The sequence below is a fragment of the Diabrotica virgifera genome, chromosome 6 (assembly GCF_917563875.1).
Source record: "Diabrotica virgifera virgifera chromosome 6, PGI_DIABVI_V3a".
Lineage (NCBI taxonomy): Eukaryota > Metazoa > Arthropoda > Insecta > Coleoptera > Chrysomelidae > Diabrotica > Diabrotica virgifera.
The window spans coordinates 28,177,566-28,196,601 of NC_065448.1; the positions used below are offsets into that span (position 1 = coordinate 28,177,566).

General features: G+C 33.7%; 1 protein-coding gene across 1 annotated transcript in view; it reads right to left on the minus strand.

The window, feature by feature from the left end:
* Nucleotides 1–4,222: 4,222 nt before the first annotated feature.
* Nucleotides 4,223–19,036, minus strand: part of LOC126887408 (zinc finger protein 239-like) — a 37,303-nt gene continuing 22,489 nt past the window's right edge. The window contains exon 2 of the mRNA XM_050654925.1: nt 4,223–6,013. Coding sequence (XP_050510882.1) covers nt 5,001–6,013 — 1,013 coding nt within the window. The 3' untranslated portion in view covers nt 4,223–5,000. The remainder of the gene's footprint in view (nt 6,014–19,036) is intronic.

Below are 19,036 nucleotides of genomic sequence, written 5' to 3' on the forward strand. Positions count from 1 at the left end.
TATAAACACTATAATAAGAACTACGGGAAAGAAACACCTAACCAAATCTCCAAAGAAACATAAGGTGTGGATGACACCAGACATACTAGAACTAATGGATGAAAGACGCAAATTGAAGAATAATTCAGAAAAATACAGAGAGGTTGATAAGAACATAAAGCAAATAATAAAGAAGGCCAAAGAATCATGGATTACAGAACAATGTGTAGAAATGGAAGACTATGAAAGAAAGTATGACACATTCAATATACATAAAAAAGTAAAAGAACTTACAGGAACCCAAAGAAGACATCAGATAAGTTTGCTTAAGGACAAAGACGGAAATATTATTGTAGACTTAACAGAAAAAATTAATAGATGGAGTGAATACATAAGAGAATTGTTTGAGGACAACAGAAATAACATTGACAAGGTAAATGGTGAAACGGGACCTGAAATCCTAAAATGTGAAGTAGAAATGGCACTTAGAAATTCCAAAACTGGAAAGGCAAATGGACCCGATGAGGTTCCTACTGAATTACTAAAGCTCTTGAATGATGAATCAATAGGTATAATATTGCACTTATTTAACACAGTATACAATACTGGTATTATACCTCAAGAGTGGCTGCTGTCTACATTCGTTACACTGCCAAAGAAATCCAATGCAAAAGAATGTTCAGAACATCGAACAATATCTTTAATGAGCCATCTACTAAAGATATTTCTAAAAATCATATACAACCGAGTTTATCAAAAGTTGGAGTCAGATATTAGTAATACACAGATGGGGTTCAGAAAAGGACTAGGTACTCGAGAAGCTCTCTTCGGTCTGAATGTTCTTACACAAAGATGCCTAGACGTTAATCAAGAAGTACATGCATGTTTTATCGATTTTGAAAAAGCGTTTGACAGAGTACGCCACGATAGGCTAAGAGACATTCTTAAAAGAAAAGACATCGATAATAAAGATCTGCGAATAATTCTCAACTTATATTGGAATCAGAAAGCTAACATCAAAATAGAAAACGAGATATCAAAAGCAATAGAAATACGTAGAGGAGTAAGACAGGGATGCATTTTGTCACCACTGCTATTTAATGTATATAGTGAAAGCATCTGTCAGGAAGCCCTTTTGCAAGCAAATGAAGGAATCGTAATCAATGGAGAGGTTGTAAATAATATTCGATACGCAGACGACACTGTACTAGTTGCAAGAACAGTAGAAGAATTACAACGATTACTTACAAACATAAATATTGCTTGCAACAATTATGGCATAAACATTAATATCAAAAAAACCAAGTATATGGTCTTCAGTAAAATCATGACACAATCAGCACATATTAGTATAAACGGCATTCAAATTGAAAAAGTATCAAGTTATAAATACTTAGGAACTTTAATAAACGAAACTGGAGACCAAAACAATGAAATAAAAAGACGTATCGAAATTGCCAGGGCCACCTTCATAAAGATGAGAAAATTCTTCTGCAACAGAGATATAAGCATCCCTCTACGATTAAGAATGCTAAGTGGCTACGTATTTAACACGCTATTATACGGTGTAGAGGCCTGGACTCTCAAACAGAACAACATAAAAAATATTGAAAGTTTCGAGATGTGGTGCTACCGTCGAATGCTGAAGATAAGTTGGGTTGAAAGAATCACAAATCTTGAAGTAATACGGAGGATAGGAAAAGACCCAGAAATTTTATTAACGATAAAACGAAGAAAACTCGAGTATTTGGGTCACCTGATGAGAGGTCATAAATACGCATTACTTCAAAATATAATGCAAGGAAAAATAGAAGGAAAACGGAATCCAGGCCGTAGAAGAATGTCGTGGATGCGGAATTTAAGAGAGTGGTTTGGCTGCACCACTAATGAACTTTTTAGGTCAGCTGTAAACAAAGTCAGGGTAGCCTTGATGATTTCCAATCTCCGATAGGAGTGGCACAAGAAGAAGAAGAAAGTGGTTACGATACAACAAAGAGCAGTGTGGAATTCTTTATTATAAAACTTCATTAAATCCTTTGGAACCTTTTAAGAAAGTCAACTTTCAGCGAAGACGTCGCAATACAGTATCTTTGACCCCAAACCATTGTCATGAAGGCCCGGTAGCTATTTCTGAGAAGAAAAAACGAAACTTAATGGAATTACTACCTTACATCTCTGAAATTTTTAAGTTTGCCTTGCGAAAGTGATGTACGTGACGTATATACGTATATCCTGATTCTGTCGAAGATGAAGATGAAGTGGATGCAGATTAGTATTTTGTAATTAAGAAATTTTATCTTTTTTTTTGGGAAATTTTAGTATTATATAGCTAGGATATATGTTTTTCTGGTAGTGCAGGTTAATATAAATAAAATTGGTTTTATATAAATACAATTAGTTTTTATTTTTGTAACAGTAGAGTAAAACTCAAGTCTAAGGTCATTTATATTTTGGTGAATAAAGCGTTAAGTAGATATATTTTGTTGTGTCAATGGACATAAGTGTATTTATTTTCGAAAATCATTGTTACATTAAATAAATAAAGTTAGCAATTGGAAGTGTTCTATAAGTAACAATCAATACCCAGAAATTAAAATTTCGGCAATTAACAAAATTTGTTAAACTTAAGTTTGAAAAGTATCGCTACCTTAATCTCCATTTTTCTCAAAAGTTTAATTTCTTGACTTATAACCCTTTGCACAAACACTAACGATATATCATAGACATAGATTTAGCCATACGGCTCACACTCCCCCTAAGGGGAAAATTGACTCATCCCAGATACCTACGGTATCAAAAGAATTGAGCTCTGGTGGGACTCTTTCCCGCTTTCCGTGTTATCGAGCCCTAGGTGACTTGGAGTGCAGGTGTATCTCCCAAAAATTTTCGTACACTTCTGGCCGTCGCGAGTAGTACAGCTTTCTGCATGGTCTTATAAAGATGTTCATTCAGACCCAGCTTTTTTATGCTTTCGAGGAGGGTCTTCGGAATGACTCCAGTAGTAGACATAATAATCGGTATCGTCTGGGTACTTTGCACTCTCCATTGCCTTCGTATTTGAATTTCTAGATCTCTGTACTTGGCGATCTTTTCAGTAAATTTACTAGGTAGATTATTGTTGTAGGTATCGCCACATCAATTAGTGTTGTTTGTCTTGTTAATTTATTAACTAATACGAGATCTGGTCTATTATGTGCCACTGTTTGGTCTGTGAGCACAGTGCGGTCCCAGTATAGCTTGTAGTTGCCATCCTCAAGCATACTCTCAGGGACGTATTGATAATACGGGAGATGGTCCGTTTGGAGAAGTCCCAGCTTGATAGCTATCTCTTGATGAAGGATTTTTCCCACTGCGTCATGCCGTTCCTTGTATTCAGTTGCAGCAAATGCCTGGCAGCCCCCTGTAAGATGTTGGATCGTTTCTTGGGCTTGACATCCATATCGGCATCTGTCGATACGATCTGTTTTTTTATTACTCTATTTTATTTAACAATCTGTTCCGTTACAATCAGTTAAAGTTACGACTTTCTAAGGTTATGACATGTAGGTAAGAATTCCAATGAAAACTTTCCTTTCTAAATTATCAGCTAATGTATAGATCGTACCTACTACTAGTAAAATAAAGTAACACTTAAAATAGTTTAATTTTTCTAAAATCTATTTGGTAAGTCAGTTGGTTTATAACGCTTCAGTCTGCGAACTTCACCCTCCGTGTTTAATAATTTACTCGCGAAATCATTTGGATGCACACTAAGTCTTTTTTCATAAAATCCACAAGGAAAAGAAAAATTTTTCCTGTAGTTGGCTGTATACCATCAATCACAAAATTGGAAAGAAATCCTTTGTAAAAGGTATAAAATTTTTTTATTAAAAATCCCTTAAAAGGGCTACATCACAACAAAACGTTTTCGATTTTTATAAAAAATCATCATCAGTGTTCGATAAACTGGATGCTAGCTGAGCCACAAAAGAAAAATATCTGGGTAAAAACCCTTTACATAAAATATAGATGCCTTAAAAGTGCATACTTCAATAAAAAGGCCTGTGATGGTCACATATCCTGTTTGCCATGTGACCATCACAGGCCTTTTTATTGAAGTATGCACTTTTAAGGCATCTATATTTTATGTAAAGGGTTTTTACCCAGATATTTTTCTTTTGTGGCTCAGCTAGCATCCAGTTTATCGAACACTGATGATGATTTTTTATAAAAATCGAAAACGTTTTGTTGTGATGTAGCCCTTTTAAGGGATTTTTAATAAAAAAATTTTATACCTTTTACAAAGGATTTCTTTCCAATTTCTTTTTTCATACTTTTCATTGTATTTGCTGATTTCTTCTTTGATGCTGGTAACTTTCAGGTCTCTCTCTATTATTGCGTTGGGGACGTACCATGGAGTGTTTACTATGGTTCTTAATGCCTTATTTTGAAAACGTTGTATGATTTCCAAGTTAGAGTTGCTGGCTGAGGCCCATATCTTTCTGCCATAGGTCCATATGGGTTTAAGTATGGCTTTGTATACCACTAATTTATTTTCAATTGATAGTCTTAAATGTCTGCCCAGGATCCAGTACATTTGTTGAAGTTTGAGTCTAAGTTGCTTTCTTTTGGCGAAGATGTGTTTTCTCCATGTTAGTCTTTTATCTAGATGTATGCTCAGGTATTTGGTTGTATCTACTTATACTAATTGTTTGTTGTTTATGTATACTGGTGGACAGCTCTCTCTTCGCATGGTAAATGTAATGTGGGTCGATTTTGTTTCATTAGCTTTTAGTTTCCATTTGTTTAACCATTTTTCTATTTTATTCAAGTGGCCTTGTAAGTTATGCGAAGCTCTTTGGGGACCTGTGTGAGATGCGAGAATACCTGTCATCTGCGAATGTTGTGACTGTTGTCAATCTAGTTGTGTAGGTCACCAGTAAATAACAGGTATAATAAGGGACCGAGTACACTGCCTTGTGGGACACCAGATTTTATTTTAAATAGTTCTGAGTATGCATTTTAAGAGTTCTACTGGGATTTTATGCATAGTGTATTCTCAAGTGAGTCTTCAAATTACCTTTTTGAGTAAACTGCTTCAAACAAATTTCACACTTGTGAGGTTTTTCTCCAGTGTGTACTTTTAAATGACCATTTAAATGAAACTTATGATAAAACTGCTTCAAACAAATTTCACACTTGTAAGGTTTTTCTCCAGTGTGACCTTTCGTATGTTCATCCAAAGAACTTTTCTGAACAAACTGTTTAAAACAAACTTCACACTTGTAAGGCTTTTCTCCAGTGTGTGATCTCAAATGTGATTTCAAATTACTTGTGTTAGTAAACTGCTTCAAACAAATTTCACACGTGTGAGGTTTTTCTCCAGTGTGTGATCTCAAATGTGTTTTCAAATTACTTGTGTTAATAAACCGTTTCAAACAAATTTCACATTTATAAGGCTTTTCTCCAGTGTGACCTTTCATATGTGAACCCAAAGAACTTTTCTGATTGAACTGCTTCAAACAAATTTCACACTGGTAAGGCTTTTCTCCAGTGTGCACCCTCAAATGAACTTGCAACTGACTTGCTCGAGAAAACTGCTTTAAACAAATTTCACACTTGTAAAGTCCAGTGTGTACTCTCAAATGTCTTTTCAAACTACCCGCTTCAGTAAATTGCTTAAAACAAATCTCACACTTGTAAGGCTTTTCTCCAGTGTGCAATCTTATATGACTATTGAAATGAACCTTCTGAGAAAACTGCTTCAAACAAATTTCACACTTGTAAGCCTTTTCTCCAGTGTGCACTATCGAATGTGTTTTCAAATGTATTTTCTGAAAAAACTGCTTCAAACAAATGTCACACTTATAAGGCTTTTCGCTAGAGTGCGTTTTTATATGTCTATTCAAAGAAGCTATGTGGTTAAATTGTTTAAAACAAATTGTACATTTACATGTAGCACTCTTTACTGTTGTTTCTTCGGTGGTTGCATTTTGTTGTTCTGTAGGGCCTGCATGTTCAGTTTTCATGAGTTGCAATTTGTTCTGAGAAAAACCTAAAATAAAAAAAGAGTCTGTGTACTTTAAACGCACGTAAGAAGTTATACTTCTATTATTATGATTTCAACGAAATAAATATGTATTCTATCACAGTGGAGTGATGTTCGTTACTGTTTTCAATTTTAACAAGCTTTACACCAGTGCAGCGTTTCTCAAACTGTGCTCGGCAAAGCATCTACAAGTGCTCCGCTATATGGCAATAATAAACAGTTAAAACATTAGAAAAAAGCTCCGCTAATATGGCGATAATATGCGGTTAAACATTAGTTAAAATGCTGGTTTAACCAGTAAAAAACATTTTGAAAGTAAATCGCTAATAGTCTAAGAGCTAGTGAACCCTCCGACTAACGGTCGTCCTGTAAGGCTAGAAATTTTTCTAGTGATAATTCATAGCACACTAAGTCTAAAAACCATGACCTGGCAGGCATCAGCGGTGCACGTGTATCTACCAGGTAAATCCAAGAGTGCAAATTTAGGGGGTAAAATAAACTTTCTCCTGTAAGGTTTAAATTTAAATTTAAGTATGTGTTTAAGTAAGTCATTTAGAAGAAATATGTACAATGACAAGCGATTCTGAAGAGCATAAGACCTTGCCAGGCGAGGGGAAAGATTAGGGGTTTTTCCTAAAACTATTCTTTTTACATCGAACAAATTTTTTTTAGGTTTTTTGAATCATTTCAAACAGAAAAGGTCTTTAGTGATTTTTTTCGTAAGTTAATAGTTTTTGTTATATAAGCGATTGAAAATTTTGAAAATTGCGAAATCGGCCATTTTTAACCCTAAATCAGACATTTATCTAAAAATTTCAATGTTGCCAAGGTACGCAGATATTCTTTAAACATTGATTGATGAAATCTTGAAGAGGTTTTTGCAATAAAATATCTAAAACCCACTTGTTTTTTTAATTGCTAATCAAGCGGGCGCGACACTGTAGTATAAGTGAGGACGTTTGAGTTTGCATAAATTCATTATCTCGAGAATGGGCAAATTTCAAGAGAAATCCTTAGACAGGTCGATTTTTATTTTTGAATTAATACTTTTTGGCATAAATATATATATATATATATATATATATATTATATATATATATATATATATATATATATATATATATATATATATATATATATATATATATATATATGTAAATACCAAATAAATAAAAATTTAAATAAATGGTACAAAACAGCACACATCGTTTCTATCCTGGTTACGAGTTGGTGTTCAATAGGATGATACAGCGCTGTTTCGGACTCTCGTCACTCATCAGCCATCCGAGGAGAACACGAATTCGTAACCAGAACAGACTCGACGTGTCAGGGGAAATTCACAATTTCAGTGAGGCAGTACAAGAGCGCCATCTACTCTGATGGCAGTGCCGCACATCATCTCTAAAAGAGAAGATTCCTGCTATCTCTTGTACCGTATAGAACGATGCGTACATTCTGGGTTCGGCAGAGAGCGCTGCCTAACGCTAAGATGTAAATACCAAATAAATAAAAATTTAAATAAATGGTAAGAAACAGCACACATCGTTTCTATCCTGGTTACGAGTTGGTGTTCAATAGGATGATATACGGTACAAGAGATAGCAGGAATCTTCTCTTTTAGAGATGATCTGCGGCACTGCCATCAGAGTAGATGGCGCTCTTGTACTGCCTCACTGAAATTGTGAATTTCCCCTGACACGTCGAGTCTGTTCTGGTTACGAATTCGTGTTCTCCTCCTGATGAGTGACGAGAGTCCGAAACAGCGCTGTATCATCCTATTGAACACCAACTCGTAACCAGGATAGAAACGATGTGTGCTGTTTTTTACCATTTATTTAAATTTTTATTTATTTGGTATTTACATATTAGCGTTAATCAGCGCTCTCTGCAGAACCCAGAATGTACGCATCGTTCTATACGGTACAAGAGATAGCAGGAATCTTCTCTTTTAGAGATGATCTGCGGCACTGCCATCAGAGTAGATGGCGCTCTTGTACTGCCTCAATGAAATTGTGAATTTCCCCTGACACGTCGAGTCTGTTCTGGTTACGAATTCGTGTTCTCCTCGGATGGCTGATGAGTGACGAGAGTCCGAAACAGCGCTGCATCATCCTATTTAACACCAACTCGTAACCAGGATAGAAACGATGTGTGCTGTTTTTTACCATTTATTTAAATTTTTATTTATTTGGTATTAACATCTTAGCGTTAGGCAGCGCTCTCTGCCGAACCCACAATGTACGCATATATATATATATATATATATATATATATATATATATATATATATATATATATATATATATATATATATATATATATATATATATATATATTTATAAATTATCACAACAGTAATACATATTTGGAAATATCCCATTTTTAGCTAATATATGCTTATTTTGTCATTGACATTGACTTTGATTTATAAAAAATTTCTACCGATATTTTAAATTCAAAATTCAAATAATTATGTTTTTTATGCAGTCTGGGAAATATTCATTCTATTATTAACAGTTTTATTTTACCATTTATTGTTAGTTTAGTTAGCAGGTTTAATAACGAACCTAGTTTTATATGGTGAGTTACATTTTTACCACTTTTTGTCCACTTTATCAAATTGTTTATATTTTAGCTCTTGAAAAAGAATGCGATGGCATTCGAAAGCTTGAGAAATAAAAAATAGTCCTCTAAAATAGCCCCTTTTATTGACTCGAACCCACTGAAACTTAAATTGTTTTATTCCAAACAAGTCAACATAGTACTTCTTTTTCTTTACTTATAGTAAAAGAATATGGGTTTTTTCGATGACATCCTAAACGATTATGTTCAATCCACCGTCATAATTCTGAAGGAGTGGACCAAAATTACCATCAAACTTGCTGCTTTACACAATCAAAGGAATTTTTTACTGAAATGTAAATCAAATGGATGTTTCCCTAGACACGTTACAGATAGCCTTATTAATGTCAATTCCATCCTACATCATCGTACTGGGAATATTCACCATGATGCCCAAAGATTATGTAACAGGTTTGGAAAGAATATTATAAATTTGGAGATTAAGATCACTTTTACTGATATTTACTTTTTTGAAAAACAGTTAAATGAATTACGTACTAAAGCTTATAATGTTTTGAATTTTCACACATTCAATGAATTTAATAGGAAACAGAGAATCAGATATAATACACATTTTCATACAATTAAAAGAACACAGATCAATAAATTTAATAAATTGAAAGTTGAAGCTTTTGATAAGATACAATTTCAGGAAAAATGGTTTAAGAATTTAACTTCTGTTGAGTTTCCTTTTGAAGTAAAAAAACTTTTAGCACTGGGACCTAAGTTTTCTTTATGTCCATCTAAATCAGATATTAGAGTTCCACATTTACTTGCTGATATTGAGTCAATGATCAGACCACTCAATAATGGTCAAAAGGATATTGTTAGATCTAAATGTACAAATGCCATTACCAACTTCTTACATAAAGAAGTAACAGCATTTTCTAAATAAATATTATTTACAAACCAAACTATTTCTTAAGAACCATCCTGAAGTTTATATTGTCAAAAGCGACAAAGGTAATGTAACTGTTGCAATGTGGAAAGAGGATTACCTTCAAAAAACTGGAGAACTGTTAAATGATACTAAATATTACACTAAACTTAGAAGAAGTCCTGTTTGTACACTGCAGCAGAAAGCTAATAGTTTAATATCTGAATTGCACAAAAAGAAGTTTATAGATAACAAAGAAGCAAAGGAACTGAAAATATATAATTCTATTGCTCCACGTTTCTACGCTCTACCTAAAATACACAAACCCACTTTATCTATGAGACCGATTGTATCATCTATAAACACTCCCAATGGACCAATAGCGCAGCTCCTCACTGACATTTTAACTAATTCTGATAATGTTAATAATAACATGCATGTTAAAGACTCATTTGACTTCAGTTCTTTCATCAATAATTTTCAATTACCACCTGATTATTTGTTAGTTAGTTTTGATGTAACGTCCCTTTTCACCAATTTGCCTTTAGACTTAATTATAAACAGTTTGGAAAAGCATTGGAATGAGATTTCACAACATACCACTATTGATTCATTACATTTCAAATCACTCATTAACTTTGTTTTCGATTCAAATATTTTCATTTTCGATGGTGTTTTTTATAAACAAATTTTTGGTAGCCCTATGGGTTCTAGTCTTTCACCCATTTTGAGTAGCTATGTCATGGATGATATCATTAATGATTGTGTTAACAGTTGCAATTTTTTTATTCCTTTTATTAAGAGATATGTGGATGATTTGGTTTTAGCACTTCCAAGAGATAGAATTTATGAAACTGGCAACATTTTCAACAGCCATAATGAACATATACAATTCACAGTTGAGGAAGAAGTTGAGAATTCTCTACTCATTGTACAATGACTTACTCAAACACATACTTAAATTTAAACCTTACAGGGGAAAGTTTATTTTACCCCCCAAATTTGCACTTTTGGATTCACCTGGTAGATACACGTGCACCGCTGATGCCTGCCAGGTCATGGTTTTTAGCCTTGGTATGCTACGAATTATCACTAGAAAAATTTCTAGCCTTACAGGACGACCGTTAGTCGGAGGGTTCACTAGCTCTTAGACTATAATAGATTTTTGGTGTCAACTTAAAGACGAATTTAAAATTTTGTCATATAAAGCGAAAATTATTCTTCTCCCTTTTGAAACAACATACTTATGTGAAGCAGAATTCTCTGCCTATATGGCTACTAAAACAAAATATAGGTCTCAACTGAATGCGGAACCTGACATTCGATTGCAGTTATCCCAAATTCAACCAGATATTACTAACCCTGTGCAAATTAAGGCAGCGTAATTCTTCACATTACAATGAAGACATTACGTTTTTGAAGATTTTAGAAATAACATCTGTGTGTTTATTTTATTTTTGTTTTTTGTTATATGTAATTACTTAAGTTTCTTATGTTTGCGATAAAAAAAATTGAATAAAGTGAATAGAAAATGTAATGGTTAATATCCCCCCTCCCTCAACTGGTTTACTGTAAAGAGACTAAAATCATTAGACCGAAAGCAGTAGACCAAACTCATTAGACCGAAACCTCACTAGACCGAACAGTAAGAAACTGAAAAGCATTAGGTACATAATACAGGAAGCTCAAACAGGATTGTAATCTGAACAAGGGTAAAATCGACCTCCTTTGCCCTTTATCCAGGCTAAGGACTGGCAGCACAAAGTACTGGCAAGTTTAGAGGTTGTTTTTTGGTTTGCTTTTTGTTTAACGCATGAAAATTATTTCATATCAGACTGTACAGAGTAACAATTTACACAGTCTATTTATACAGTGCGTCCATAAAGTAACGCATAAATTCATTATTTCGTAAACCGGCGACTTTGAGGAAAAATCCCGAAACAGGTCGATTTTTATTTTTAAATTGCTATTTTTTGGCACATATATCATACTAGTCACGTCATCAATCTGGGCGTGATGACGTAATCGATGATTTTTTAAATAGGAATAGAAGTAATGTGATAGCTTATATGAAAGGGTATTCAATTCTCTATTCAAAAATACAAACCATAACATAAATTATTTATAGAGGGTGTTCAAAATTTATATTTATAAAATAATTAAATTATTTGAGACAAAAAGGAGAATTGTAATTTATTTAATTCAAAATACGTTTTCCTGTTGTCAGAAAACTGGAAAAAAATGTTCATTTGAAAAATAAACATTGATTTTCGCTTAAACGAATACCTATGTTCAAACTGCCATGAGGAGAAGGGTGGCAGCTTTAACATTGAATTTAAGTCAAAAAGAATATTTTTTTGTCAAATAAACATTTTTCCAGTTTTCTGACAACAGGAGTATTCTGAATTACATAAATTACATATATATTCTTGTTTGTCTCAAATAACTTAATTAAAAAAGTTTTTTTGAACACTCTACAAATAATTATGTTAATATTTATACTGTTGAATAGAGAATTGAATATCCTTTCAAATGAGCTATTACATGACCACTATTCTAGTTTAAAAAATCATCGATTACGTCATCACGTCCAGATGAATGACGTCACTAGTATGACATACAGGGTGTTAGTAAATAAGTATGAACAATTTTAAGGGCTAATTCTACATGAAAAAATAATGCCGGTTTGCTCTACAAACATCCGCAAATGCTTCGTTTACGAGATAAGGGGTGTTGAAATTTTTATTTCAAACTGCCAATTTATTTATTGCTCTAAGACCAGTTGAGCTATGAAAATAAAATTTGGTGAGTTTTGGGAGGTAGTTATTGTGCATTTTTTGACATACAATTAAGAATTTTGTATTCATCATTAGCGCGCATACGGGTAATAGTCTGAATTTTGTAAAGAAAAAAAGAGTACGCCACTGAGATATTTCAAATTAAAAATTATTTTTAAATTTACCGTTTTTATGCAGAAAAATGAAACATATTGGCCCGTATTTTTCATTTCTTAATACATCATCAAGAACTATCCAATATAATAATACTAAACTAGAACAATAACAGAAAATACTAATAAGATTTCAACTAGGTGCAAAGCTGCAAGTAAGGTTTAAAATGATCTCCATTACAGATAACAGAAGAATTTTATATTCATCATTTGCGCGCGTACGAATAATGGTCTGAATTTTTTGAAGAAAAAAATAGTACGCCACTGAGATATTTCAAACTAAAAATCATTTTTGAATTCCTCGTTCAATTTACGACAAACAATATTTCTTACCTTTTTTTCATATGAGGCGCCGTTTTATACAAAAAAATAAAACATCTTAACGCTTACAAGTTAGTTTCCATATGCATAGAAACTTAGTTCAAACACTTTATAAACGTTAAGATGTTTGATTGTTTTGCATAAAAACGGCGCCGCATATGAAAAAAGGCAAGAAAGATTTTTTGACGTAAATTGAACCAGCAATTCAAATATGATTTTTAATTTGACATATCTCAGTGGCGTACTATTTTTCTCTTAAAAAAATTCAGACCCTTACCCGTACGTGCGCCAATGATGAATATAAAATTTTTCTGTAATCTGTAAAGGAGGTTATTTTTAACATTTGTTGGTGCTCTGCATCTAGTTAAAATCTTATTAGTAATATTTTCTGTTATTGTTCCCGTTTAGTATCATTATACAGGGTGTTTCATTAATAATTGTCCATACAGTAACTGGAGAAACCTTAGCACAAAATACGAAGATTTAACCTAAAACAGTTAAATAAAATGTGGTTCCTTACTGAGTTACAGTATGTTTTATCTAAAAATTTAAAAACTATTTTTACTCAGCATTTTAAAACTATTCGACGTATCCTTTTCATACTTGGCAGAAAGTATACGTACTGTACAAACTACTAAATTACGTTAAACAAACGTTTCTGGCTATTACCAGAGGCGTACGACGGGGGAAAGTGAATGGTTGACCCTTTCCAAATTCTACGCCACTGGCATTGCTATTTTAGTTCAATTTTTGGATTCTCCAATACTTTCTATGAAAATAATATACTTCTCATTCGTAACGATAAAGTCATTAGTTTTCGAGATCTTTGAAGTTAAAAATGAAACGACACGTTTATTTTGATTAATGTATTGTGTCGCTTCATTTTTAATTTCAAATATCTCGAAAACTAGTCATTTTATCGTTACGAATGAAGAGTATATATTAATTACATAAAAAGTATTGGAAAATCAAAAAATTACACTAAAATAGCAATTTCGTCAGTTGCGTAGAATTTGGGAAGGGTCAATCAGCCACCATCCCCTGTCGTACGCCTCTGGTAGTAGCTAGAAACGGTTATTTATCTTAATTTAGTAGGGTGTACAGTGCCTACACTTTCTGCCAAGTATGATAAGGATACGCCAAATAGTTTTAAAGTACTGGGTACAAATAATTTTTAAATTTTAATCATATGAATCATATCATAAATGAATCAAAATAACTGTGCCGTTTCATATTTAACTTCAAATATCTCGAAAATTAATAACTTTATCGTTACCAATGAAGAGTACATTATTTACGTAGAAAGTATTGGAGAATCTAAAAATGGCACTAAAATAGTAATTCCTCCAGTGGCGTAGTATTTGAGAAGGGTCAACCATTCACTATCCCCTGTCGTACGCCTCTGGTAGTATCTAGAAACGTTTGTTTATCATAATTTAGTAGGGTGTATAATAATCGCACTTTCTGCCAAGTATGAAAAGGATACGTCGAACAGTTTTAAAATGCTGAGCAAAAATAGTTTTTAAATTTTTAGATAAAACACCCTGTAACTCAGTAAGGAACCACATTTTATTTAAGTGTTGGGTTAATCTGTGATAATGTATTAAAAAAATGAAAAATACGTGTCAAGATGTTTTATTTTCTGCATAAAAACGGTGCACCATATAAAAAAAGGCAAGAAAGATTATTTATCAAAAATCAAACGTGGACTTTAAAAATAATTTTTAATTTGAAAAATCTCAGTGGCGTACTGTTTTTTTCTTTAAAAAATTCAGACTATTACCCGTAGGCGCGCCAATGATGAATACAAAATTCTTAATTGTATGTCAAACAATGCGTAATACCTACCTCCTAAAACTCACCAAATTTCATTTTCATAGCTCAACTGGTCTTAGAGCAATAAATAAATTGGCACTTTGAAATAAAAATTTCAACATCCCGTATCTCGGAAACTAAGCATTTGCGGACATATGTTTATAGAGCAAGCCGGCATTAATTTTTCATGTAGAATTAGCCCTTAAAATTTTTCATACTTATTTACTAACAACCTGTATATCCCAAAAAATCGTAATTTGAAAATAAAAATCGACCTGTTTCGAGATTCTTCCTCAAAGGCGCCGGTTTACGAAATAGTGAATTTATGCGTTACTTTATGGACGCAATGTATAAAATAATACAAAAAAATACAATAAACAAAAAGACACATAATATACAAAATCTTAGCATAATTTACTGCAATCTTTTTAATTTATGTACCATTTCGGTCTAATGCTGTTCGGTCTAGTGAGGTTTCGGTAAGTGCTTTTCGGTCTAATGAGTTCGGTCTACTGCTTTCGGTCTAATTGTCGTGTACCCCCCCCCCCCCATATGGTAATAAGAGCTCCCTACAGAATTTCTTTCCTAAATAGTGCTCCTCGCCCAAAAAAACTTTGGGAAACACTGCACCAGTGGATACATAACTCGTAAGTAAATATTTCAACTTCCTGAGGAACTGTCATTTCTGTCATGTCATCATTCAGAATTTCCGTTATCAGTCTTCAGTTGCCACCAACTATTCAACATGTGAACCTGAGCAGAAAACATGTGATCTTTTGTGCAGCCATGTTCAATTTCACAATTATAATAATCAATGTTTCCATGACTGATCAAGTTTAAAGGGTTTTTATTTGAATATTTTTGTATTTTCGTGGTTAGCATCTTGTGAGTATAACCTATAACCTCTTTTTAAAACCGTAGTCAAAATTTCAAAAACTTTGCGTTAACTTATCAGGTTATACTTATTTTAGGTCAGCACTGATGATGATCTGTTATCAGATTGAAAAATAGTTCTGTGATGTAGCCCTTCTTAGGGAATTTTAATAAATATACATTTCATAAAGGATTTTACTTGTTTTTTGAAATAAATATATTTTAGTGAAATGAAGGTCAACTCGATTCAAGTTCTCTGTTAACCCAGATATGAAAATATCAAAAGGCACCGTTAGGAATATATTCCAACATGCAATTCAGAGAACTCATATGAAACGAGTCTTTGTACTCTGATACAGAGTATCTCTCTCTCTCTCTCCTGTCGTTTCCCCATTACTGAGGATCGTGATTTCTTCCAATATTCCTAACAATGTTTCTCCATTGGTCCCTATCCTCAGCTGCTCTAAGAGCTTCGCAGAATGAGTTTCCAGCTGAATGCTTTATTTGGTCAGACCATCTAGTTGGTGATCGTCCTCTTGATCTTCTTCCCGGAACGTTTCCAGAAACAATTAATCTCTCCAAACTGTCGTCACCTCTGCGAACCACGTGACCAAAGAATTGCAGAATTCGTTGCAGGCATATTGTGGACAGCCTTTTTTAATATTAAGTTGGTTTAGAATGGAAACGTTTGTCCTATGAGCTGTCCAAGGTATGCGCAGCATTCTTCTCCAGCACCGCATCTCAAAGGCATCAATTTTTTGGCGCTCGCATGTGCGAAGAGTCCAAGTCTCTGCTCCGTATAGAAATATTGAGAATACAAGGGCATTCACCAGTCTCATCTTGATATTTTGAGAGAGAGATCTGTCTTTCAAAAGTTTAGTTAGGCGACTCATCGCATTTTTTGCCATACCAATACGTCTCCAAACTTCTGCTTCACAGTTACCATCGTTAGATATTCTAGACCCGAGATAGACAAAGGTGTTTACTATCTGGTATTCCTGTAATATGTTGAATAGAAGTCAGTTGAATAGTGTCAAATCTGTCGACCACCATTATTTTTGTCTTAGCTTTATTGATTTTCAGACCAACTTTATTACTTTCGTACTCAACTCTTCGCAGAAGATCAAACATTTCTTGCTCATTTGCTGCTATAAGTGTAGTGTCATCAGCAAATCTTAAATTGGAGATTTTTCTACCAGCTACTGTTACTCCACCGGCCCATCCTTCTAAAACCATCCTCATGACATGTTCACCATAAATGTTAAATAAGTCAGGTGACAACACGCATCCTTGTCTAACACCTCTCTCGGTCTTGAATTGGTTTGAGAACTTCTGATCTAGTCGTACTGTCGCTATATTAGACTGGTACAGATTTTTAATAAGTGTCACCAGGTGCATTGGTGCGCCCATTTCTATTAAAATTGACCACAGATTTATCCAGCTTACACAATCAAATGCCTTTTGGTAGTCAATGAAGCATATAATCATAGGTACTTGAAATTCTCTAGACTTTTCAATGAGTTGTCTCAGGTTCAGGATTTGTTCCCTTGTACCTTTACCCTTTACAAACCCCGCTTGTTCCTTAGGTATTTGGTAATGTAGATAGGTTTTTAATCTGTTTTTGATGATATGCAACAAGATTTTACTAGCATTTTACTAGTGACAGTGTGCGGTAGTTTTCACATCTGGTAGTAGTTCCTTTTTAGTGTAGTGGGATATAAATTGAGGTACACCAATCAGATGGCCATTTTCCTGAATTCCAAACATCGACACAGATAGAATGGATGATATGTAATCCTTTGTCACCTAGTAACTGTAGTATTTCACATGGTATTGAATCAATGCCTGGGGATTTATTTCTCTTTAGTGATTTAATTGCATCTTTGACTTCAGCGAGTAAGACAGTAGGTTCTCTAGGGTAGTCAGAAGGCCACTGATTTTCTGCTGATACCTCGCTATTTTTATATAGCTCGCCACAGTAGTTTCGCCATGTTTCCAATATTTCATCAGTATCGTTATTTAAATTACCTTCCTTATCTATTACAGACCACGTTTGAGGTTTAAATTCTCTGGTAAGGAGTTTGATCTTCTGGAATAGGTCCCTCGGTTCATTTCGACAGCCATGTTCCTCTATATCTCTGCATATTTGAGAGATGTAATCAGCTTTAGAGTATGACATTAGTAAAAATAGAAAATATAGTTTCGTTTTGATTTAAATCTGTCTTCTGCCATCCCCCGATAGCGCTATTTCTAGGTCTACCTGTTGTCAAGGAGGCTATGCAAGAAGACAACTTTACATCAAAACTTCCGTAGTTCTCGGTACAAAATAAAACTATTTTTACTAATGCCATACTCTGTGGCTATGCAAGAAGACAACTTTACATCAAAACTTCCGTAGTTCTCGGTACAAAATAAAACTATTTTTACTAATGCCATACTCTGTATTAGAGTACAAAGACTCGTTTGGTATGGGTTCTCTGAATCAAATGTTGGATATTTTCCTAGCGGTGCCTTTTGATATTTTCATGTCTGGGTTAACAGAGAACTTGAATCGAGTCGACATTAATTTCACTTATTCCCCGTTAGAGGTTTTGATGTAAATTTGTCTTCTTGCATAGCCTCCTTGACAACAGGTAGACCTAGAAATAGCGCTATCGGGGGAAGGCAGGAGACAGATTTAAATCAAAACGCAACCGTATACTTTCTATTTTTAAATATATTTTAAACAGTTAAATTGTATTTTTATTTAAATATTAAATAAACTAATTTTAATAAACCAATACAGAAGTAAAAACTTCGAGATGTATTCTGGTATAAAATCGTTTATTTAAAACTATAAAATGTCATGGATTGCAGAACGTTTTCGTTCTAAACAGAACATCTTCAGTGCATCCTGCAGAGTATTTTGAAACTAGCACACTGTAAATAGTGTTAACATCATCATATATGGTTTACATCATGTAATATGTTAAAATGTTATGACTACAAGTCGATGTTAATAGATAAAGTGGAACACATGCTAAAAGGGTGCCATGGTTCCCTGCTCGAAGATGCTAGGTACTTGCCAATTCAATGGGCACAGACCAACCTTAATACTTAAAATAATACCAAAAATTAAAAACAATGGATGCATTCACCAGACTAGTGCACTGTGTCAGCGCTTTATTTAAGATTTTTCGAGTGAACGTCAATGTCAATGTAGGCTAAACTTCAATGTGTTGACGAAGACGTCGCCATTTTATTCAACGTATGATTTGCATCACTTCAATAGAGAGATATCGCAAAGTCAAACATTGGGGGCTATGATGTATCTTTACGTAAGCTGATTACGTACGGTAAACTCGAATTACAGGCTGTAATCTCCAATAACACATGTACGTAAAATCGGTATGATGTATCAAAGATATCCAAGCGGTTGCCTACCTTCGTATGTAATTTCTTTTAGGTAAACGCACGCGTAAACGTAATTTTTAAACTTCATTTCTAACTAAACTAAAATTATTATTTGCCGTTTAGTTAGGTTATGTTATGATATTAATGATTATTATGTTATTAAAACGTTTTTAACTAT